We start from the raw sequence: 24,612 nt of genomic DNA on the forward strand, positions 1-24,612 counted from the left end.
TAATGATAATAATATAATAACTTTATTTGTATAGCACTTTTAAAAACAGGGTTTACAAAGTGCTCTGACAGAACAAAGCAAGAATACAATTTACAATTACAAAGGACGATAAAATAAAATAACCAATCTTGTATCATTACCTTTGTCATTTCAACTATTTCATGCAGATTGCATGAAATCGTTGAAATGACAGAGGTAATGATATAAGATTGGTAAAGTAGGCAAAGTAAACTAACTGAAATAAATAAAATAAATAAAATAAGTAGAACAGAACTCGAGACAGATGGAGTAAAAATAAACATAAAAGGATCACATCACATGAAGACAAGTCTATAAAAATGGGTTTCAAGAAGTGATTTACTGATCCTGCAAGCCTTATCTCCTCAGGCAGGGTATTCCAAAGTCGAGGGGCCCTGATGGCGAAGGCACAGTCCCCTTTAGTCTTGACTTTGGAACGGTTAGGAGAGCCCCGCCTGAGGAACTTAGGCTGCAAGCTGGCTCATACGGAATTAAAATATCTGTAATATAGCTTGGAGCCAGACCTGAGCGTGCTTTAAAAGTGGTCAGTAAAATCTTAAAATAATGATCTTGAGGTGTAATACAATCTAAATTCCATCCAAATGGAGACTAACCTACTATGGGACTTTCACACTGCAGACATTTTGACTTGACAGTGAATGTACTAATGTTATTCATTGCACCTGCGATTATATTCCATTGCTGCCAGGAAAGAAGAAGGGTGTTTAGCTGAAAGGGTGTGCTTATTAGCATGAAAGAAAAGCTGAAATCTGAACCAACAAGTTTTTCAAGGTCAATAAAGTGGATTATTTTCTTGGCAGAAGATGAGCATACTAGCAAGGAAGAGCCACATGAGAGGCAACTTTGAATGTGATTGTAAAGAAAGTACTCTTTGATGATAACTTAATAAATGTGGTGCCAGCTGCGATGTCCTTATCTTATGTTACAGGTTTACTGGTGGTTATACAGAAATGTAATATGTTTAACGGTCTGGTACTCAATTTCTTGTAGTGGGCTACTGAGAAAAACACTTACTGTTGGCATTATAGGTATTTTATTAAAACTTCGTCAATGGATTTTTTTTATTTACAGAAGGCAGTTGAGCTGTTATAGCAGTTAAAGTATGGTTGGAAACCATTACAACCTAGACTGGAATGCCACTGTTCAATCAATGTGATTAGTCACATTTGAGTGAACTAAGACATTTTCGACGCTTAAATATATGGAACAATTCCACAACATATACCTCAGTCAATTTCATCTTTACACTCAATTAGTTTTTTTAACTGTTTAATAAATTGTTGCTCCTTGGGAACTAGTATGATTTTCTCTCCCATTGTATGTGCCCCCTACCTAAATATGAGTCAATAGAACAATCAAAGAAGTTAAACATCCAAATGGCACAGTGTAAGGTGGATGAATCACCTTTAGTACACAACAAGTATCTGCTGGCAATGCTTAAAAACATTTTAAAGTTTGTCCTCTCTCTTCTATGTGGGTTGTCTTTACCAAACATCCCTGTTCTCTCTTGTAAACAAACCGGTAAGGTTGTCCCATTTTTAGAAAAGAAACATCCTCTTTCCTCTCACAATTATGGAAATCCTCAAACTCAAGTTCATTTTCAACAAGGGCAACAGTGATCTTTTTCGGCTGATATTTGTATTTTGCCAAAGTCCTTACAGTAACAGTTATTTGCATGACAGCAATCATCCACAACATTGCCCTGTCCCATTGAGGCGATGATTCTTTGTTTGAAAATATGCAATTGAATATCAACGGCTATGGCGAACAGAAAACAACTAGGAATATGAGAATGTATCGATACCTACATGTCCTCATGAGTTAAAGTGTATTGAAAATATTTTTGATTGAGGTACTCTGGATCACATGGAAGGTGTGTTTATTTCTGAAAACTCAGCTCAACTTGGAACATTTCATCCCTCTTGTGAAAGTCTTGTGGGGGACTGTGTAAGTGAAATATTAGCTATGTATGTCAAAGCATTGTTATCTCTGTCTGGAGCCTCTCTTGCTGTAGCAGTCAGCTCAAAGTTGTTCAATCCCTAGATGGAAAAAAAAAAATCATATTGTGACATATTATAACTGTAGCGTCTTTTCACACTCCCAATTTATAAATAAAACAAAAAGCAGAGGAAGCTGTCAAGTCATTATTATAGGCTCAATGAGGACTTGCGTGTCACAAAATATGTCATCCATTGGTTTTTTGTTTGATCTGATGCTGACCAGTCCCTTCAATCTGCAGATAAAGTGCTCATAAACACAGATGGTAGCTTTGACCAAAACAGTTTTATTTTTATAAGTACTGGGTATATCATTAACAAAACTAAAAGAACATTTTCAACTGTGATTGTGTGATGGAATATGTTTTTTATTTCTCAGCCATTTTGCCGTTCCTTATAACACCCAAAACACTTTGTAATTACAGTTACAATTTGCACTCAGTTAACACTCTTAATTGAATGTTTTCTACGATGTGCAGCAGGCACGTGATGTAACAGTAATAAGAGAAAGTAAAGGAAGTATTTTTCTGTTAAAAAGAGAAGGAAAAACATTGCCTTTGATTTGTGTATGTGCATAATAGACTAGAATAATTGCTTTATTCCTGTCATTCAATTCAATTCAAAAAACTATATTTTCCCTGGGGGGGCGATTAAGACAGACACAAACAATTCAGCACGTTAAGCACACAAGTCAGCAGGTTAGTTACACAGACACAAACCAAGTCAGATAGAATAAGGTAGACTAAATAAACTAAAAGAAGAAATGTACAGTTTCTACCTGAGGTGCAAAATAGCATTGAGCTAGGTTGGGTTTTTACATTAAGAGGCCGCAGCAAGTTAGTTTAGGAGCTGAACAGCCTTGGATCATAGTTGCTCTCCTCCTCTGTGTCCTGCAGCCAGGGCATTGGAGCCGGCAGCCTGATGGGAGCCACTCAAACTCTGGGAACAGAGCGTGGGAGGGGTCCTGAAGGATCCTTCGACAGCGCTCTGACCGGCAGTCCAGATAGATTGTGCTGCTTTTCGCTGTGACATCCTTATCCTCTAACCTTGTTTGTTTATGTGTCCACCTCCTGTATCAGGATGTGTTGTCATTACCCTTCCACTCGCTTGGCTCTAGCAGCCTTCCATATTTATAGAGTTGTGGAGCACTGGACATAATAACATTTTTTGGTTTATATGAGCTACTTGCTACCTGCTGTGCATGCTGAGTTGGAGGTGAACATCCTGCAGTGAATATTTAGAGGGACTTTGTCTTGTTCTCATTGCACAGTAGAGCACAGCAACTTTTGGCTCCTGTTTACTAGCAAAGACTGAAGATTACCCGCTGTGTGAGATTTAATCTTAATTCCTCAGGAGATGCTTTTATTCTCCTCCATTTTTTTGGGTAGCGTTTTTAAAGAACACCTCATACTAATTGGACATTTTCAAACTTTGTAGTTGTGTACTAATTTGACCTTTTGATGTTTAAAAAAAAAAAAAAAAAAAGAATTTATCTTGTGCTATAAATGTTATCCCAGTAAAACTCAGCTGCAGCTCTCCGTGATAGGTCATGCTGCACTCACCTTAAAAGCTGTAAGGTACATTTTCTCTTAACTGCCTCTGAAGAACACTTTTCTTCTTGTACATCACAGTGAGAGGAACATGCTGTTTGCACTTTGAACCACTTTAAGTTATTCCTGTGTAGTACTATTACATTGCAGCCAACACTTCTTTTATGCCTTCTCCGCTCTGAAGCTTGTGCAGCCTCAAAGCTGTCCTTGACAGTCTCTGCTCTATTCAGGTGCTCAGAGTGCCACTTTAAAGGCTCATTTCCTGTAGTTGTGAAATTGAAAATTCTTGTGAAATTTCTCCCAAATAAGAGGTTGTTTAGGCGGGTTGACCTTATAAATATAAGTGAATAAACCATCAAATAATAAAATGTGGTGAATTTTAAAGTTTCCTTCAATATGATCTTACGAGACTTCTTGGCAAAGGTTTCACTGACTTTCAGCCAGATCATTGCATTATTCAATTGTCAAAATTTTTTTTTTTTTTTTTAACAGTAAAACTGCTTTATGATTATATACATACTTTATTTGAAGTCATGTTTCGCAATGCCAAGCTCTTGAGGGTTAGCTTTTCAATCATGCTGACTGATAAATTAGTTGAGAGAAAATGTATCAACAGCTATTCTGTTAATCATTTAAGTAATTTATTAAGCAACGAGACTAAGCTCAAACAGAAGTAGTTTGTAATGGATGTGTATGTCTTTTATGGTTTTCACAAAGTCAAAAAAGTCAGAGTCGACTTTGCTGCTGAAGAGTCTACAGCCATGCCAGTGGCTTTGCAAGTATGTATTTGCCACAGTGGTACTTTGAGCTAACTGCTCATGATAGCATACTAATATATTCACAGTGAAAGATTGCTAACATTCTGATCTCTCACAGGTGTTATTGTAAAATTGTAATTATAGCTCAAAATAATTGTATCATTAGGCTTTATTTAAGGTTATTATTCAGATTTTTGTTAGTCTTTCGACCAGTGAGATGACCCCATAGTCATTAGAATAACATAGCAAATAGTCTTACAGGCAAGAGTAGGTCTATTGTCACCCATATTCATTCTGGGGAGATAATTATTGTAATTGGAGTAAAGCATTAAAAACAAATAAATCAGTGTTCAGTGACCAAACTAAAAATGTAAAGGAATCACAAACAACAACTTTATAGTCAAACATTTATTTGCTCATCTAAAAATAAAGACATGAAGACATGACAACATCACGGGTTGGACCAGGTGTAAACGGAGCTGTGTTCAGCTACACATTTCATATTTCATCAGCAAGTGATACATTTTGTTTGGAACCAGTTTTGTTTTGCTTCTACCGAATTCCGTCAGAAAAAGAAAACCGAGAGAGGCGGAGATTGTGGGTTTGTGCTATAAGATGCACCTCTGTCATTGGGGAGGGCAACCGATGACAGCTGTCGTGTATTGAGGCGACCAACTGCAGTGGTCATAATGAATTTGAGTAGGCTAGTTAGCTGAGGAGTTGGGATGCTGTGTTAGCCGCAAATAAACTCAAAATGCAGTGATTTGGAAATCATTTTACACCTTTAAGCTTGTGTTTAGACTGATACATTTTTTTGGTGATGTCCAGGCTATATATTCTGCCCTCCTTGAATGTTAGTGTTTCGTTTGGCAGATAAGTAAACAGTTCTCCAAATGAGAGACACAGGCTTCCAGGTTCAGGCTGTTTAATTGTTGCCTCACACACAAAGGTACTTTCAAACTAAAATATGCATTAACATTAAATCACCTACTTCAACTAAAAAGTATACTCAATACACTATACAGTAGGCTATGGAATCATGTTGAAATGACTCACAATGTAGCTGGTAGCGGTGTTGAAATTAATAGTTTTTATGATGCATCACGATACAGACATGGACGATTATGCGTTGGTGCAACGTGGCAACCCTCTTGGGAGATAGAAACGGTTCATTCTAAGGTCATGAAAACACAGCGACTCTTATTTTTGGGTGATTGTGGGCTAATTCAAACACTTGTAATTATTACATTTCATTTGTGCCAAGTCTGTTCTGCTAGGTGCCACTACATATTACACACTGTACCTTTAAGTGTAACCACTAGGCTACACCCTTAGTCATTGGGCCCTATTTGGATTAAAGATTATTCTAAATGCTCTCACTAGGATCTTGACTTGTTCAGAGGGATTGAGTCACTTACCTAATTGAAGTGAAAAAAATCATTGTCTTTTGTTTTGTTTGCCCGTAGACTACACAAAACTGTCCCAGCTTTATAAATGGTGTTTCTGTGCGCCTGTCATCGATCCTCCCGGGATGCTACAGCTTCTTAATACTAGCTGATTTTTAATATCCATGCTAGTTGTGCCGACATTTTTGCTTCAGTGTTCCTCTAGCTTTGTTAATGCCTTCAACCGAGTCTGTGCTCTCACCGGGCCCACTCAGTCTAAAGGACAAGCGCTTACATGATCTGTATTCCAAATCAGGAGACCCTGCTTTAAAGTCTGAATTTCATTACTCGTCCTGTAAAGCCAGAGTGTCTGGTTTGCTAAAGAGAAGCACATTTAGCCCACTAGCTTTCTTTTCTGTGAAGGTGACATCTTCATAGGCTACTTTGTTTGAAGTGTGTGACCCTTGAACTGCGACGTAGCTACAGTGTTTTCAGTGGCATGTCATATGTGCAAAGCTCCATTTGACAGAGAAACATACTCTCAATACATTTCATTCACAGGCCAAATAGAAAAGCAGAGAATCTCTGAAAGGTTTCACTTTGTATTTCCGAAATGGCTACGGTAAGAAAAAATCCTTTTTAAAGCAGAGGATGACATTTCTACATCTCCCTATGCTTTGCCATCCTCGCACATTGTCACTTTGTACAGGAGCAAGATGAAGTAAAATAATGATCGCACAACAAACATGGCAGAACATCCAAACTGACACTTGTGCTACCACTGCTCTCTTTATGACAGCACTGCAGCTTCTCATTTGGTTTTAGTTGCAAGTGGCTTGCCTGTGCAGCTTGCACTAAAATTACCCAAATACAATATATTGTGTACTTGAACACATTACAAATCCTTTAACAACTATTTGGCATGGCAGTTCATCCAGTCCCTACATGGTAAATCCATTCATTCATAGATATTCCTACATATTGATGAGGCACATGTCTTTTGTGAACTTGTGACTTTCACCAGCCGTCTGCACCAAATATCAAGCTTCCACGCTACGCTTCAATGGATGATGTCGTTTGGAGTGTCTAGAGTGTACACGAAACGGAGGGGCTGTGTGTGAGAGACGCGCGAGTGACAAAGGGACAGAGAGAGAGCAGGGAAAGGAAATGCAGCTGAATGAACACGCTGCGTTGTTAAGAGAAAAAAAAAAATCACTAAGTGGTGGTCGGTTTTGATTCTGTGGTGCACCGCTACAAATTAGTCAATGTGTGGGAAACACTGACTCTGCTTTCTCCTGGTGCTGTGATCTACTGCAGGTAACACACTGACAAGGAATAAGTACCTCATACAAGCCTACTTCAAAAAACCCGAACTATCCCTTTTAATGCACAACTATAAAACCAAGTTCAGTCTTAGTTCATGGAAAAGTTCAGCAAAAAAGAAAGTTCAGCATGATCTACTCACCCCCCATACTGAAGGAAAGTCAGATGAAGTTTTGTAGTCAAGAAAACATTTCTGGAGCTTCACAGCACAACAATGTTGCAGCATTCTGTGAAAGAAGTGAAGCAGATGGGGACTTATTTTAAAACCCAAATCCAACGAAAAATAAATAAATAAATAAAATAAAAAATAAAAAAATCAACAAAATGGCTACACATACCCTGTCTGGCATATCTCAAGTCTTCAGATGCCCAGCGGTCCCACATTGATCTAAAACGACAGTGTGTGATAGTGCTTTTAGCTAAAGTGAAGATTTTAGCTCATAAAATAAATAAGTTAGGGATCTCGAGGCTTCACAGACATAGAATAAGCCAGATGAGCTCAATGGAGCCATTTGATTGTTTTGTTTTGTTTCCTTCTGTTTTTTTTTTTTTTTTTTTTTTTTTTTTAGTTCTTTAAGTTTTTTTAAAGTTATCCATCCATCTATGAATCACCATCTACTTCAGTTGCTTCAGAGAATGCAGCAACACTGTTTTGCTATGAAGCTCCAGACATGTTTCGAGGACTAAGAAACTTCACTTGATTTTCCATCTGTGTTTTGGTGAGCAGATAAGCCATTTTTATGTCGGGGTGAACTTCTCCTTTAAATATTAATCGTGTAGGATTTGAGTCTAGAGTAGGGTGATATTAACAGAAGGACGAAATTCTGGCTGGGAGATCTCGGCAGTTACATAGCGACTGGAATTCAGACGTGACAAAATCACTTGATCCTTTGTGTCGCATAGAATTAAACTGTGCCTGCACTGTTTATTGTCGTTTTGAATTCATTGTAAGACATTTAATGTTTGGAGAAGTAGCTCTGTTTCGTCAATCACTGCATGGAGATTTCATTTGTCTTCATTTCACTGCAGAGTTTTAATAGCACACTGAACTGTTCCAGAGGACTCTGTTCCTTGCCAGTAAACATTTCTGGGGGGAAATTGTGCAGTGAATATTGCTTGATTGTTAAATCAGTCGTGTGAAATGCTGAAACAATGGTGTCATCAAAAAAGCCTTCCCACTTGTGTAGTAAAGCGACGCCAACATCTGTGCTGTCAGATAGTCATGGCTGCCAATAATATTTACACTGTGCATTCATATCTTCAGAGCATATTGTTCTCAAACCAACAATATGAAAAGCTGATGAAGCTGCTGTCATGAAAAAGTCCTTTCCTCAGTTTGTCACATTGACATTGCTGCCAACAGCGTTTTCATTTTTTCTGAGGGATCTTATGCAGTCTAATCAAACATTGTGTCCTAGTTGGGCATTTTTAAAGCTCTTGTCACCGAGCAACGTTAGCATGAATTTTATTTCGGGTTCACAAACATCCCGCTGAGGCGGCAAATCTTTGCTGCTTTGATGGACTTTCCCGCTCACTTTATGAAGCGCAATCCGCTAACACTTGTAAGACAAGCTTCAATACATGCCCTCTAAATATAGCTAATGCCTCTGCTAAAACACTCAGCTGAAATCCATTATAAACATATTGGACTGTAAGAGCAGTTTGTTTACCAGACTGTGTTGTACCTACAGCCCTCAACCTTTAAATAGCAGAGCAGTGAGAAACCACTGCTGAATTGTTATTTTCTACCTAGAAGTAGGAGAGGGACATGATCATATCAGAATGCTTAACAAAACAATGGAGTATAAAAGGTATTGTCTTTACAAACAGAGCTCATGAACAAATACAAATTTCATTTAGGCCTTTTATTAATTTGCAACATAAAAAAGGTAAAAAAAACAAAACAAAAAAAACATTATTGTTGTCATGCAAAACCACATCCAAATATGCATTGTATGTGTTCAGCTGTGAATTTAGTCAGCATGTTATCCAACTCATACACTGAATGCAGCTCAGCCGCCATCTTCCATCAATATTCTTTAACCCTCTCGTGAATTAATACATTAATAAATCACAAATACATATTTTTTCATGTTTCATTTGTATCCCAAATCATACAAAACATCATGCTAATAACATTTTTTTAAAAATATTTTATATGATATTTTTCATGTACATCGTTTTTTTTGTGACTGAAAATACATCTGCTAGTTGACGTTGTCTGAAAAGGTATTGCCTGTCTTTGTCGGGTTTATATTTCAATAACACCTGAATATTATGTAATATTGCCATCTATCTTAGCACTCAACTGTACATTTTATCATCATTTTAGATCAAACATATAATTAGGGTGGATCAAAATAGGCAGTAATGTATATTCAGTCACAGTAAACAAATCAAAATCTGGATAAAAAACAACTTACTTAGTCATAGGTTTGTATCCGTCTGAGATTAACAAGATTTGAGAGCTCTCCCAGAGGTGTTTGGTGCATCCCTCTGTATAAATGTAGAAAACTAAAATAAATGGAAATGTACTGACACAATATTTTTAATCTGGGACAGCTACATTTAAATGGTATTGAAACTGAGTGTGTTATTCTTATAGACCTGGGTGCTGTTGTAAACAGTATATGAAATCCAATATCTAGAAGTCATAGATTTATATTACTGGTTTCTGAGGCAACTTGAATGCCACTGTTCCACAGCGGAATCTAAAAGAAGGCATTGGACAATAGGGGAAACTTTTCATTAATTACAACCCTATATGTAAAGCATTTTATTTTCAATACTAATGTATCACTACATCACAAGAGTAACCACCAACTGCTGCTAAGTGTAGCTGCACATAGCTAGTTAGCTCAGTTAGCCGTGCAGTTAGCAGTTCAGACTGGAGGCTGAGGGACTGGGGAGAGTTGATGTTCACACCGCTAGCTCAAGGGCCTTGGACCAGGCTAGCTGATTATGATGCTAACTTCAGTCAAAATCTCTGGAACACACTACATCATAATGTTAGTACTTCTATTTCTTAACATTCTCTCGATAATTGTGGTTGAATTTTCAATGTTTTCAACTAAAATTCTTACATATTGCCCCATTAAAACAAGACCGCAACAATTAGAAAACTGTATAGGTCTGCATCATCACTATGCTGAATTCAGCAAGCACACAAACCCTCACCTGACACACCTAGATTTCTCCGTCTTTCACACACACAGTGCAAAGCTGTATTGCAGGGGTGCTGCTGAGGCGATTTAATTCATCACTCACACACACGCGCTCTGTTTTTTTGTGTAGCACATGTGACGGATAGCAATACGTCACACATAACAACCCTGAATAGAGTGATTAACAGACTGATTAAAATAGTAGCAATGCTGCCTCTCCCTCAATCTTGCAGCAGAACTTGTGAGTGAGTGAGGCGGGGTTGTGTGGAGTGTGACCCCTAGATCCCACGGGGACCGTCACGGCCGCATTATGGCCGCGATACGGTCGCCGGAGCTGATCGTGGACGTTCTAGTCAATGCTCATGTTTGCACCAGCTGCGCCGCGGCACGTCTCACCAGCGTCCCAGAACCTGCTCTCAGCTCTGCTTCACGGAGAATACGCGGCGAGTCTATATTTTTACAGAGACGGGCGGCAGTTGCGTCAAGCTGAACAGAGCAGATCCTGCGGCCCGGAAGTCACACACAGGAACAGCACAGTGCATCTGGTCAATTGTTGAGAATAAAACACCCAGCACTGTTTCGGGGTCTTAGATATGCGCCTGATGGAAACCAGGGGTGAGAGAGGAGAGATGCAAAGTGGCAAGACTCTGTGGAAGAACAGCTCATGCAGTGCAACATCAGACTATTCGTATAAATGGTATTGTCTCATTCTATATCTCGTTTTGCGAGCGGCTACACACAGTTGATACTGAGATACAGTAGCTTCCACCATTTTGAAAATGTTGGTTTGTCACCATTCCCAGGCCGGTACCATGAAGAGTTTTCAGCTTGTCAGCGGTGTGAATTTGTGTGTCAAAGGTCATATAAGCAAATTCACTGATATCTGTATTCTCATTGAAATTAATAAATATTGATTGAGAAAATTAGCAGTTTTAAACACTGGTGTGACTGAGCCATCCTTCAGTCTAAAACGTATCCAAAACTTTTCAAGCTACAGTGCAGCGCTGTCACAATAATGAATGGCTATGGAATGAGATAAATATCAGAATTGCACTTTATAACAACAATAATTAAAACATGTTAAATGTATAGTTAAAAGTTATTTCACTGTTGACTGATGCTTTATAAACCATTTACCAAGCATTTTTTTTGTTGTAAAGTTGCAACTGATGTTTGTATTACTTGTTTAATGGTTAATAAATAATGTTCAGTTCATCTATAAACTTGACTATACTATTTACCAATTTATTAATTGTTGTTATTATAAAAAAATGAACCATCCATTTGTGCAACAGCAAAGAGTTAGGTGACCTCTAATTAACTTCTGATCTTTGTACTTTAAGGAACTATTTCATGACTGAATCATAACCAGCTGTGTGTGTGTACAGTACCTAATGAGTGCTTCTTCTGTACCCATCTGTCTCCTAGAATTCATTTGAGGAAGGTTTTAAACTCACTTATTCAACCTTATATTTTATATTATTAGATTTTCCATTGTATGCATACGATATTCACTGTAAAAGGTTCACCTTTCAATGTTGTTAATAAACAGCCAAGGTGAGGTACACTCTGCTGAAAAATCCATTCTGTCGAGAGACACAAGTCAAACTCGAGCAGCTGCATTGTGTTCACTTCTGCTCCCACATCTGGTGGGAAGTTTTGGCTTGTCTGCTGTCAGGTCATTCAAGGATGTGCTGTATATTAATATCCTCGTGTTGGATAGTGAATTAAATGTTTAAGTATAGAGTTGTTCACGTTAAATCAGTAATGGGGAAAAAAAAGAAAAGCAGTTTTTAAGCTTCTCTTTAATGTATGATACCGTGAACTTTCTGCTTGGCTTCGATGTCCATTAGCCCACATTTCAATTATTGATTGACGGAAACTTTAATGCTCTGATCTGGTTCCACACTGACTTCAGCAGTGGCTTCATCCTTTCCTGCCATCTCTGCGAAGCCAACTTGAGGACAAATTGCCCGCTGCGGGTTCAGAACTTTTTTTTTTCCATTATAGGTGTATTTTTTATTTCTTTATGTGTGAATCCAACAGCGGGTTCAACTTTCTTGAACCCAGACGGGGACTCTGGGACGGAGGCAGACAGCGAGCCTCAGCTGGCCTTTTACACCGACCCAAACCGCAGTCGCCGCCGGAGTCGAGGTATGAGAAATGGTAACGCCAACAGCGCGTGGGGCTCAGGGGGTAAGGAGGACTCGTACACCTACAGACAGTTTATCCCGCCGTCTGATGGTATTACCATCGTCACGACGCATGACAAGTAACCTTTACAGTGCATATAGCAGATGGATGTCTCCAGTGTTGTGTGTGCTCGTGTCTCCTAAAGGACTGTACATAGAATATGTGCATACAGTATGCTGTGTATATATATACGTGTGTGTAGAATGGTTGTCAGCATGTCACACTGATCTCAATGCATCTGCATACATTCTTGTTGACTGAAATCAAACAAGACCATGAGAAACAAGTTTTTTTTTGGTGCAGAGTATTTTGATATATCGACTTCATTGCACAATGTGAAAAACACAACTTTTTTGAAATAATATTACACACAGATATTATTTCGGAGGATGATCCTGTGCTAATGTTGTCAGTGAAGTGGTGCAGCATGCTTCTTCTGTCCGCATGCCATGTCCTTGCAGCCTTGATGTACAGTAATGGTGTGTAGAAGAGAGACGTAGAAAAAAGTGAAATAAATAAATAAATACATGAAGAGACAATGCCCTCAAAATAATAGCTGCTGTCAGAAGGCGTTACAAGCCTTTACAACGCCTCCGAGCCAATTATTCCTCCATCATGTGCACAGGTGTCACAAACAAAGCAAAGCCTCCAGAAGTGTAGTCAACACCTTTAATTAGAGCGAGAATTAAGAATAGAATAAAGCTGCTGCAACACTGTGCTAACTCTGTTGTTTAGATCCAGAGGAGAGGGTGAGTCATTAGGCATGATGAAAAAAATACAAAAATTCCTGAAGTCCGAGGAATGATGAGAGAGGGGATGGAAATATTAAAATGTGCCACTTTTTATGTAATATTCAAATGTGTAAATATTTATAAAATATAAACTTGAACAAAGGATGTCAAAAAGGTCAAATAATGCCCCACACCGTTTCAGGGTAAGTTACTTGATTAAATAAAGTCGTTTTTATACATAATACAATAGGTCAGCTTTCTACTCGGGCTTTTGTTTAAAGGATTGCCTTGGGCGGCTTTTGAATGAGAAAGTTCTGCCAGAGTAATTTAAAAGTGACAATGTAATCTAGAGTTACTCTGCTAGTGACAAAAAATAAGCACTTAAAAGTGTGAGTGGCTTTATTCAAGGTCACTGTGATTTTGTGTGTGTGTATGTGTGTGTGTGTGTGTGTGTGTGCATGTATGCATGGCCGTGTCGCTATGAGGTCACATTTAACACTTTGTGTGTCTCACTCTGGAGTGAAGGAGATAAGGGAAGCGTTCTCGCTCTGGCAGAGAGAGTAAGAGCAGAGGAATGAGGGGAGGTTGCAAAACAACCTCTGAACCACTTTTATTCCGGCCCATGTCTCTTTTTTTTCCCACACCCCGGCGTGGATGTTAATACCCTTCAAAGGTAAACCTTATTTCTGTGCCACTGAGCTATGCCTCGTATAAACCTCCCAAAGGCTTGAGGTTTTTGATCCAAAGGTCCTTTTCATGGGTGCTAAGCCCATTTTTTGGCTTGTTTGTAAAATGACTCCCTGTGTAGGCAGTGTGTGTATATGTTTATGTGTGTGTGTGTGTGTGTGTGTGTGTGTGTGTGTGTATGTATGTATTTTATGCTATGGAGGGGCTGTGGGGGAATAAAAAGTGGTCACTGCTTCACATATCTCTGTTGTTTGTTGTTCTCACCACTCCCCACTCCCCTGCCTGTGCGTTTGTTTCAGCAGCAGGTTCCCCGCGGAGCCCCATCAATAAGACCACCCTGACTCTGATCAGTGTCATCAGCTGCGTGATCGGCCTGGTTTACTCCTCTCACCTCTCCTGCAGCCTTTCAGTCCGGGTAATCCTACATGTGCCGGAGCACCTCATCGCTGACGGTAAGGCTTTACACCGGCCTCACTCTGTGGGTGTATTCTTTCCACACACACCTCCATGGGCTCTCAAAGCCCCGGGGGGCTGAGCTGGCATTTTTCTGCCGCTCTCTGGGGAGTTCAGCTCCCAGTATCTCTCAAACCAAGTGCCTGCATTTTGTGGTCTGGCTGCTGATTTGCTTTGCTCCCTCAAAGACAAAGGTAAATGCCAGGTCGACCACCCTCCTCCCCGGCCTTTCCATGTGAGACCACACAGCAAATGTGCCCTCAAAGCATCAGAGCACATTGAGGCTAGGTCGCACTGACCACCCGCAGCAAACCCTCCATCACTCTTCTCCTTCACCTTCTGATATGTTGAACTACCTCACTAATGAATTTCAATGTTGCACCTGCAGAAAAAGAAAAAAAAAAAAAAGAAAGAAAACACTGCAGGGGCCAGACGCTGGCTCTTACTGGCTCATTGGCATTTTTCAGCTGTCACAGGAGTGAGCTGGCAGTCCAGATATATTATAGACTGTGACTAGGCTCACTCATCTATCATCTGGAGGTCTGATTTGATTCGGAGCGCTGCTGCTTTCCGGTGGTATACGCTGGCCTGCCAGGGAGATATTAAAATTCCAGGGAGTCGTCCTGGGAGGGAACTTTGAAAGGAGAGATGAAAGATGGCGAATTTGCCTGTTGAATTACAAAACTGGGATCGATTTAGAATGTTTCCATAAATGTCTCCACAATCTCATCAGACTTGATTTGATGTCATGGTGAATCAGATGAAAATCTGGAATCTACCACTGGGGAAAGAAGCTATTAATGCCAACAGCTGTGCATGTGTCTGCTTTCAAATACAGTGAAGAGAAGACTGTAGAGTCACACCTTACTCCTTGCCTTTCACATCAGGGAAAGTAATCATCCGGATGTTTGCCTGTTTATACAGGATAACAATATTTTACTGCTAGTCAATGTTCATAGCAGAAGACAGGGCAACCATTTTTATGTGACTAGCCTTGCCTAAATTGAACATATCTGAAGCTTATCTCAAGGCTCTTCCCTGTTGCCCAGTGGCTCATTATGTGCCCTTCCTAATAGAAGCTGAGGACCTTTATTTATCACTTCTTATCTGCCAGGACCTGTGCGGTTCACTCATTCAGGGCTCTTAAAATGTGAGGAATGTTGAACATACAAATTGACCAAATCTTGCACAATGGGAAAACATGCCGTCAGACCAGTGCAAAGGGACCACGATTCTACAGCTATGCTAAGGGCTAATGCTAAAATCTTCCCTCTAACATGCTTAGAGTGTCAGTACAAACAATGCTGACACACAACAGGTTTATGATATTTACCATCTCGTGTAGCCTGTTCACATGTTAATATTTTGGTAACTTGCACTGAATGCAGAGTCCCGCTGAGGCTGATAATAATTCAATTAATTTAGCAGGGATTTGATAATAAACCATACGATAACTGGCCAAACAAAATGTTGGTCTGATGATGGCCCACATTTTTTTTTTATTCCACCCTGAGAAGAACATGGATGTCCGTCAAGGCCAACTGACTGACTCTGTCATCGCTGGCTTTGCTAGCATTGCTAAAAAGTTGTGGTGACCAAGAAAAGTCTTTTTCATTAAATTACTACAGCCATAGCAGGTATGCTGAGTAAATAAAACTAATTTATGTATCTTGCGGCCACCAGCGGTGGCACTGAGCATTCTGCTGCTGGGCAGAACTCCAGTTGAGCGTGAGTAAAAAAATCAAGGTCCATCTCATATTTGACATGGCTTCTGTTGGCTTAAATAGAAGAGCTTTCTTTCGTTGACCTTTCCTGGGTCAGACTAAATCATGTTTTTTTGTTTTTTTGCACCTGCCTGTCATTGTTTTTCCACTAGATGAGGGCCAAAGAAGAATGCCAACGATTTGGTAATTTGTATTTTCAGCTTGAAATTGTATAAGCCACCTTGTGACTGAAATGCCAAGTTTCGATGAGATGGTCATCCAGGACCATGCTGTGTCCTGTCCATATTGCTGTTAAATATTGACAGTACACAGTAATCAAAAAGTTTAATATTGTATATCATCTGTATATTCATAATATAGGTATCAATCAGAGACTTACTATCAAACATTTTCTACAGATAAATATCATATGTGATTTGACTTTGAGGGATAGGAAAATCCAATTAATACAATTCTACATGTAATTACATTTATTTAGACCCAGAGTGAAGTGCTGCACAGCGATGCTTAAACTGACTAATAAGCTTGAAGCCAACACCACTCATGCTTGCTCTGGAAGTCCAGTCAGGTATTCTTTAGCCTCCTGTGAGCTTCACCCTCGATGTGATGATGCATATCAGAATCGAGATGGCTCCAGTTTTATATACTAATAATTAGTTATTTTGTCAGAAGTCAGTTAGCACATTAATTATGTTTTTATACATCCACAAAGCATTAATGTTTAATATTAGAAATCCATTCCATAATGCAAAAACAACAATATTTTATGCTTCTGATTGCCAGGGACCTCAAATAGGACATATGAAAGTGCCATGAAAAGAACACACATTGCTGATTGGTGTCGAAGTTTAAAAGTTTTTCTGAGCTATTTTATGAAGCGCCACAATTAGGCAAACAAGATGCGTCCGGCCATTTGCAGTGTGTGCTCTAGTTTTAAAGGGATCATCAAAGGGGATGGCACTAACTAGGGCGCACAGAGCTTGCCAACAAGTCATTAAATATGCCTGGGTTAGCAAATGCCCAGTGCATCCCATGTTTGCATATGGACGGGGCTTTGGTCAATGAGTGTTGCTGCTAATTTACAGAGATCACACAGCGGATAACTCTTAGTGTCAGGTATTATAATGACACCTGCTGTGTCAGGTGTCCAGGAGCCCCGGTGACCTACTTGTGAGTGTAAGAGGCTTGTTTGGTAAGTTTTTTTTGGCTAATTAATGCATATTTTTAACTATTTTGTTGATCACATTTCATAGAATGTACAACATAGTGAACCTGGTATTCTGCTATAACCCCTCCAGAGGGAGCAGTGGGCAGTGTGTACACGCCTAAGGACCAGCTCCAGAACTTATCCAGTGCCTTTGGTCAAGGGCACTGACTGGAGAATCCACTAACATGTTATGATGGTGGGGAAACAGCAGAGTTCCTGGAGGAAACCCATGCAAGCACGTGGAGAACATGCAAAGACCACATAGAAAGGAACCCAGGTCATTCTTGCTGTGAGGCAACAATGCCAAATACTGCGCCACAATGCATTTACATTTAGGGCATTTAGCTGACGTTTTTGTTCAAAGCGACTTACTCTTATGCATACATTCATACACTGATGGCAGTGGCTGCCATGCAAGGTGCCGCCCATCATACCAGCAGCATTTAGGGGGTCAGTATCTTCCCCAAGGACACTTCGACATGCGGACCGGGGGAATCGACCCAGCAATCAACGCTGGCTCTACCCCTGAACCACAGCTGCCCCAACAATGCAGTAGAAAAATGATTCATGAAGTATTTCACTACTTAAGTTACCTGACCCCCTTCATTAAAGTAATTGAACTGTTTTTCCTGTGAAAACTCGGCAATCGAGTATACTTAATGTAACATTGTTTTCAGCCATGACAACAGATTTACATATCATACATAAGTTAAGTTGTCTCTAACTAAACCATCCTGCGCCAGACTGTATGTCTTGGTTGAATTCCAGAAATGTACAATGTATGTTAAAAACTAATCTAATTTTGAATGCAGCTTATCAACATTGCAAAAATGTTATTATGGTCATACCTTTTCATATTCAAGTTCCATGGTGACTGAAACACCTAGTAAACAATTGTTGCCAAATTAGAAGTAGAAGATCCTTAAAGGTTGTTAATAGACAGTGACAACATGTTGACCTGACACTTTAATGCAGCAGTAATCCCATCATGCTGCTGTATGTATGTCACTATCATTAGTGCCACCAATAACACACGTGTAAAGATCAAGGCAGATAATAGCCACTTAGGTTCTTTGTGTAATTAAATAAGAACTTGCGAATTAACTGTTAAACATTGATCCCACAATAAATAATTGTTCAAAAGTTGCCCAATCAGACAGAACACAGTGTTTGCAGTGAAGGTGCACTATGCTAATATACCCTAAGTGCCTAGACCCCATAGTGCCTTGGATTTTTACAAAAGCACTATGAACACCTCCAGTTGAAATAAAAATAACTCAGTGCAGAAAGAACCTGACTGTCATTGACTAATGGTTTCTGGCTCATAGCACATTTTAATTAGACGTAAAGTGACCATCATCCAGGTAAAGCACTGGGGCAATTTGGTACTCTTTGTGATTTCTTCTCAGACCTCTGTTGCCCAGCATCCAGTGTAGTATTTGGGAACAGCCTTTCACCCTCAATCACAACCAAAGCTCTTTTATGCTGATGTTGTTTATTCATGAGGTTATTATCTACTGCATCGGAAGTAAGCTACTTCTAGTTAGCCAAAATAAAAGGTACAAACCTGAAAGTTTACGTCACAGCAAAATCACAGTTATACAAAAGGCAGATGATCTGTTGGTCATCAAGCAACACTTTAAAAAAAAACAAAGAAGGCAGTGTGGTACACCTCACATTTTACAATCTGCAAAAATGTGCTCTGTTTTATTGTGCAGTTGACAGGTTTTCTTACAGTCACACAACTTAAAAGGTCCAGTAGGAAGGACTTAATGACATCTAGCAGTGTAGTTGCAAATTGTAAACATATAATTTCCCCTCACATCACAAAAATGGTCCTATCTTGAGCCAGGGTTTGGTATGTCCATTCAGGGTTACTGTAGAAGATGGTGATGTAACATTGTGGACTCTGTAGAGGAGGAGTCGCTGTGTCTGTAGAATTAAAAGCCTCATTGTAAGGAAAGTAAAACACAACAATTCTGAGTTTCAATTGATTTTACACTAATGTGAACCTTTAACTACGTTACAATTTAGCTATATTCATTAGGGCATCTAGCTTATTAAATCTGTGAGTGCCATTAGCCTAACTGAATTAAATGCACACTGTATATAAAGGCTTAGCTCAGCAATAAATACATAAATTACATAATACAACTTCCCACTGCAGTGATAAGAATGACAGCTAAGTTTAGGTTTATCAGTAAATCATTTATTGAATAAAATTGTACATGTTATTATTTAAAAATCCAAATCACACTAACATGATGCACTTACTCATGACATTGTGTGAGAATGTTTAATCCTTGTTAATATTTTTCCAAACAACATGGAAAATATGTGTGCAAATTACCTTTTTTTTTTATCACTGTTACCTTCTTCCTCCTGATGCATGTGTTTGGCTGCAGGGCAACAATGTGGATGGCTCAGCTTGCTGCCTGTGCGTGCTTATAATAACCAACATAAGTGTTAGTCTTGTTATAATAAGTATTGTTTCATTAAAATGTTTCTCTGTGTTTGAGTAGTTTTTATTTTATAGGTCTGTAGTTATCAAGCTGTCAGCTCCCACCTCAATGATACAAAGCCATAAGCATTCTTTTTTAGATATCAAAGTAGTGTTTGAGAGGATTGTTTTGATGCTTTTACTGGAACATTTTTAGGGTTAGGTTTATGTAGAATCAAATTTTTTGAGTTTTCACCTGGAATTCAACTGGTTTAGTTCCTTTTTTGCTTTCATCAAACTTTTATTTCAAAGGTTTTGATGTTTTCTCACATTTAAACTACCTTATTTCCCTGTCCAGTTCAGAGCAATAATATATTGTTTTTGCTGTTTCCAATACAGTGGAAGAGATTTAAGATGCAAAGTCTGAAATACTTTTGTGTGCATGTCCTTTTTTCTTGGTGTATTTCAAATAACTCTTATGAAATTACATGCTGAAATGGATAAATCTACTTTTAGCCAAAATGTGCATGTTGCTTTTATGTTTTCAATGTGTTCACTCTTTCCTGTTTTCCAACCCGCTCTCCAACTGCCATCTATTAATTTACTCTAAAAATCTCTGTGCCTACTTTCCCCGTTCAACCTCATCTTCAACCCACTGAATCTTTCTTCCTCTTTCTCTCCTCCTCAGGATCAAGGTTCATTTTGCTGCAGGGCAGCCAGTTGGATGCTTCTGACTGGCTGAACCCAGCCCAGATCTTGTTGTATTACCAGCAGAATGCCAGCGGGCCCTGGGTTAGTGAGCTGTGTGGACGACGCCTCCTGGACCCCTGTGAGCACCAGTGTGACCCAGAGACAGGTGAGTCTACAACATAACATATAGATGTGTCTTCACTTGCCCCTCAGGGCTTCCATGGGTCTTGTACTAATGAGTGACAAGAATTAAATGCTGGCGCTAGCTTTTTCCTACACGTCACCCGAACCAAAACAATCAATCATTTAATGTCAAGTATCAATTAATTGGACCCCACTTGTCTTTGCTGTCACAATCATGTGTGTTTGACAGCTAGATGGTCAGAAGTATACCAGCCATAATGTTTTCATGGATACTTTATCGTATGGTTTGGGTGCCTTTTTTAATTTAAAAGTCAGAATCGATGAAGCTGTTAGTAATATGAAGTCAGTTAATTTGTGGTGAAGAGCATAAATGGAGGAAGTATGTATTGGAATTCTGTCAGTTTGAAAGTTATTGACAGAAAGGGTAGTTGCACATGGTATCATCATCATCTGGCTTCTTTTTCCTGTTGCAGCCGTTCAGTGTTCATGACCTGTTTTAATTCATCTGGTCTGATCTCTGTAACTGGAAAGATTCAGTAACACTTCCTGTCGCTGTTTTTATCCATTAAGGCCATTGCCCGCAATTTTGAATTTTAGAAATCCAGTGAAAAATGGCAAGCTGTCTCCATGGCCAATGGCAAGATGAGTTGGCAAATAAAGACAGCCGTTGTTTGTGCAAAGTTGGAGCTTTTTTGTTGCACAGTTTATCATCTCGTATTAATTGCTTACAAAAAGACCCAGTCCTGCAAAATGCTTCAGGAACTGGAAATCCCCACCTCCAGTGATCAAAATACAGTCAGTGAGCCTCAGTGGGTGTGTGAAAGAGCGTCTTTAAATGTTTATGGCTGTGACCATGACCATGGTCCTTCGTATTGCAGCGTCTGAAATGTGAAATAGATTGCCAGAAGCACTCGACCTGGTTTTCTCCAGGGGAACTGTCAGCAGAGCTCATCAATTAGTTTGCATGTCTCCACTGTCAACTCCCCTTCTGCTTTGGCAAACAGCAGCAAGCAAGTCTGTGCACAGAGTCTAGTTCAAACCGGACTGATTTGGAGAGAGAAATTTAAAAAGCTGAGATACTTAAAATATACATTAATTTTAACAGATTAGTTGTCATGGAATATGAGAAAGAACATGTATCACTAAGAGTTTGTGAAGGTTAGTAAATTTATAACTTTCCAAACTGCATCTTCTTCTTAGTGCTCCTTCATCCAGCTGGCTGGTGGTGTAACTACATCTGACATGGCACCTGACGCACTGTCTGTCTGCTCATGGCTCTTCCAGACTGCTGTAATGTGACTTTGAAGTCACGTTGTGGTAAAGAGATGGCTGAGTAGTGAAAAGCATGATAAATTAGATATTGAATCAGTTTGAGTCACTCCTCTTCTTGATTAATTTAGTTTAATTAATCACTTGTGAGGCTTGTGGCATATGAAATCGCATATCAATGACCTAGGTTTTTCCGTGTTCTGTGTCTGTCTATGTTTAGGCCATGCTACGTTTTGGTGCATATTGAATGTACTGTAGATTGGGTGGGGCTTTTCGGTCAGTTATTATGTTACATTATCATCTGATCGATCCTATCCCAGGCCACCACATAACACTCAAGAATGTGTGTAAAGTCACATCCTTTGGTCTGTCGTGGAGAATCCAACCCGAGCCCTTCACAAAGAAATCCACAGTCCAGCAGCTTTAGATGATCAGTCCAATAACCAATCATCCACAGGGTTGTAACGGCAAGAGAGAGAGATGGGAAAGGTCTAATTTTTCCCATCACATTAAGCTCTTCTCATATATAGCCAATAAAAACAATATTAATGTATGTAAATTACCACAACAAGTTACATAGATCTCCGTCAAAGATAATCCAAATCACAAGCAAACAGGTAAATTGCATATAGTACAAATTAGTCCACTAGGCAACAAAAAATGATGTAGTATCATTTAAACCAATGGCTAGTGCTACCAAACACAACCCACCTAATTGCAATGAACCATAGTGTTACTTTAAATAGTGTTAGGAGTTTCACACTTTTTTCAGTACTTTTTTGATCAGTAGATATTTATATAAGCATATTATTTTTCAGTCCTTATGTAACCTTGCAGTTTTTTTTATGTATTGATATATTTTTGATAATGATATGACCCTTATTTGAGCCCATATACAAACATCTAAAAATGTAGTTTCTCTTCTTTTTAGATCAGTTTCATGCCTCTCTTCTGGATGAATGATGGGTTGGAGGGATAGAGGGAGGGATAGGTGTACCGTAAGCTTGATAGTGTGGCTGAACTGACTGATAAATTATACTTGAATCATATTGAGCAAAAGCACAATGTCAGTAACTTCTGATTGATGCTACAGTATATGAATCCTTCTTTGTGACCTAAAAACTGAGTATTGAAAAAAGTACAGATTGAAAAGCAAGTGCCAGCTTACCACTATGTTAATCTTCAGTATGCTCTCGGTGATCATGTGACTCAAAACTGCTCACAATTTATTTCTTTGCACTTATGCAGCAGGGATTATGAAAGCGATAACTCGGTTGACTGACAGACTTGATAAAGGATGCATACTGAGAAGTAAAAAGTAAATTTGGAATGTGTAAATGTGTAATGTCTAAGTAAGTATTAGAATCAATTTGACTTGGTTTGTTCTTTTTCTCTGACATGAAAAAATAAGCACAAAAAATCTGAAAATATGTGGACATAACTATGTGTGAACTACTTTGTGCATAATACATACACACTTGAAATGAGGGCCATGCACAGGTATTGTACATAATGTTTTATTCAGATCTCACACCCCATTCAAATTTCAAATGATGAGATGTGCTGATAAAACAGAATTGTAGAACATTTTGTTGTTTAACAAGCTCTTTATCACCCTCACTGCCAGGGAATGCATTTTCATCTTTCCTGCCTCCAAATTCACTGTGAAGAAAGTGGCAGTCTGTGAAACAGCATGATGTGAACCATCTTGTTGTTTTAACAATTTAGGAACAATTGAGCCTAAAAAAGAAGTACTAATTTCTGCAAGTAGGTCTCACTATATTTTAAAGGCAAGCTGCTATTGTGTTTTTTTTTTTTTTCTCTTTTTCAAGTTCTATTGATAATTGTTCAAGTGACGGTAAGTCAGGTTGCTAATCGTTGAGAGGATATAAATAATATAATTTAAATGGTGTCCTGTCATCCATATGATCTTAACAATGTTCTTCCTATTTTGAGAACTTCAGAAAACATTGTCAAAGTAAGGCATTAATCATGACATGTTCTCTGTCCCCGTGGAAGTGTTGACAGTAGACATCTACCAGCAAAGAAAAGGCTTCTCACATACAAAAATAGCTCCGGCTTGAAGAAAAATATATTACTGCACGGTGGATAACAAAGGCTAAGTACTAACATAACTTTTTTTTAATTTTTATTTTAAATGAAAAATGCCCTAACTCTTCACATCAGAGAAGCAATCTTGTTTGCATAAGAATAGCAATCTGTCTGTGTTTTACTGTGGTAATTAAATGTCTTGTTACTTAGTTATTGATAATGAACATGCCTCATGAAGATAAGAGGTGTAACCCAAAGCTACCATTTGTATCTGTTTATATCACACACTTTTTTTACAGTAGGATTTATACAGAAAAGCTTGGACCAGCGCAGGAAGTAAAAGGAGAACTTCTGCCATTTTTAACTCATATCCCTGTTGATCGAGGTTACCGAGTTCTGTCAGTAGGAAAAATAACGTGAATTTTTTGCACAATATTGACCAGATATCAGGACGGCAGCTAAAGCGAACCTATGGGGGCAGACATCCTTAAGTTTCACTTTCGGTTATGTCTGCCCCCATAGGTTCGTTATTTTTCCTAATGACAGCACTTGGTAACCTCGCTTGACAGGGACACGGGTTAAAAACGGCCAAAGTTCTCCTTTAATAGACGTCAACTTGGCTGCCAATTTTTTTTGTAAAGCTGTTATCAGCCGCTGTTAATAATGCATATATGTTATTTTCTGCAAAAGTTAATATTAGATAATATACAGAGGAAATTAAATTAAACAGTAATTAAACATTCAGATTTGAATGTGAACCCAACCCCCCCCTGCAAAAAAAATAAAAAATACAAATCTGGGTAAGA

General features: G+C 38.9%; 1 protein-coding gene across 8 annotated transcripts in view; it reads left to right on the forward strand.

Annotated features, from left to right (window-relative positions):
• astn1 (astrotactin 1) overlaps nt 1-24,612 on the forward strand; it is a 422,909-nt gene that overhangs the window by 122,212 nt on the left and 276,085 nt on the right. For 2 of the 8 annotated variants that reach the window (XM_030401856.1, XM_030401858.1), the window contains exons 6-8: nt 12,263-12,412; nt 14,127-14,279; nt 20,340-20,507. In XM_030401856.1, the coding sequence (XP_030257716.1) occupies nt 12,263-12,412; nt 14,127-14,279; nt 20,340-20,507 (471 nt within the window). The remainder of the gene's footprint in view (nt 1-12,262; nt 12,413-14,126; nt 14,280-20,339; nt 20,508-24,612) is intronic. The other 6 variants (XM_030401857.1, XM_030401859.1, XM_030401861.1 and 3 more) reach the window with 4 other exon arrangements.

This window comes from Sparus aurata, chromosome 21 (assembly GCF_900880675.1).
Source record: "Sparus aurata chromosome 21, fSpaAur1.1, whole genome shotgun sequence".
NCBI lineage: Eukaryota > Metazoa > Chordata > Actinopteri > Spariformes > Sparidae > Sparus > Sparus aurata.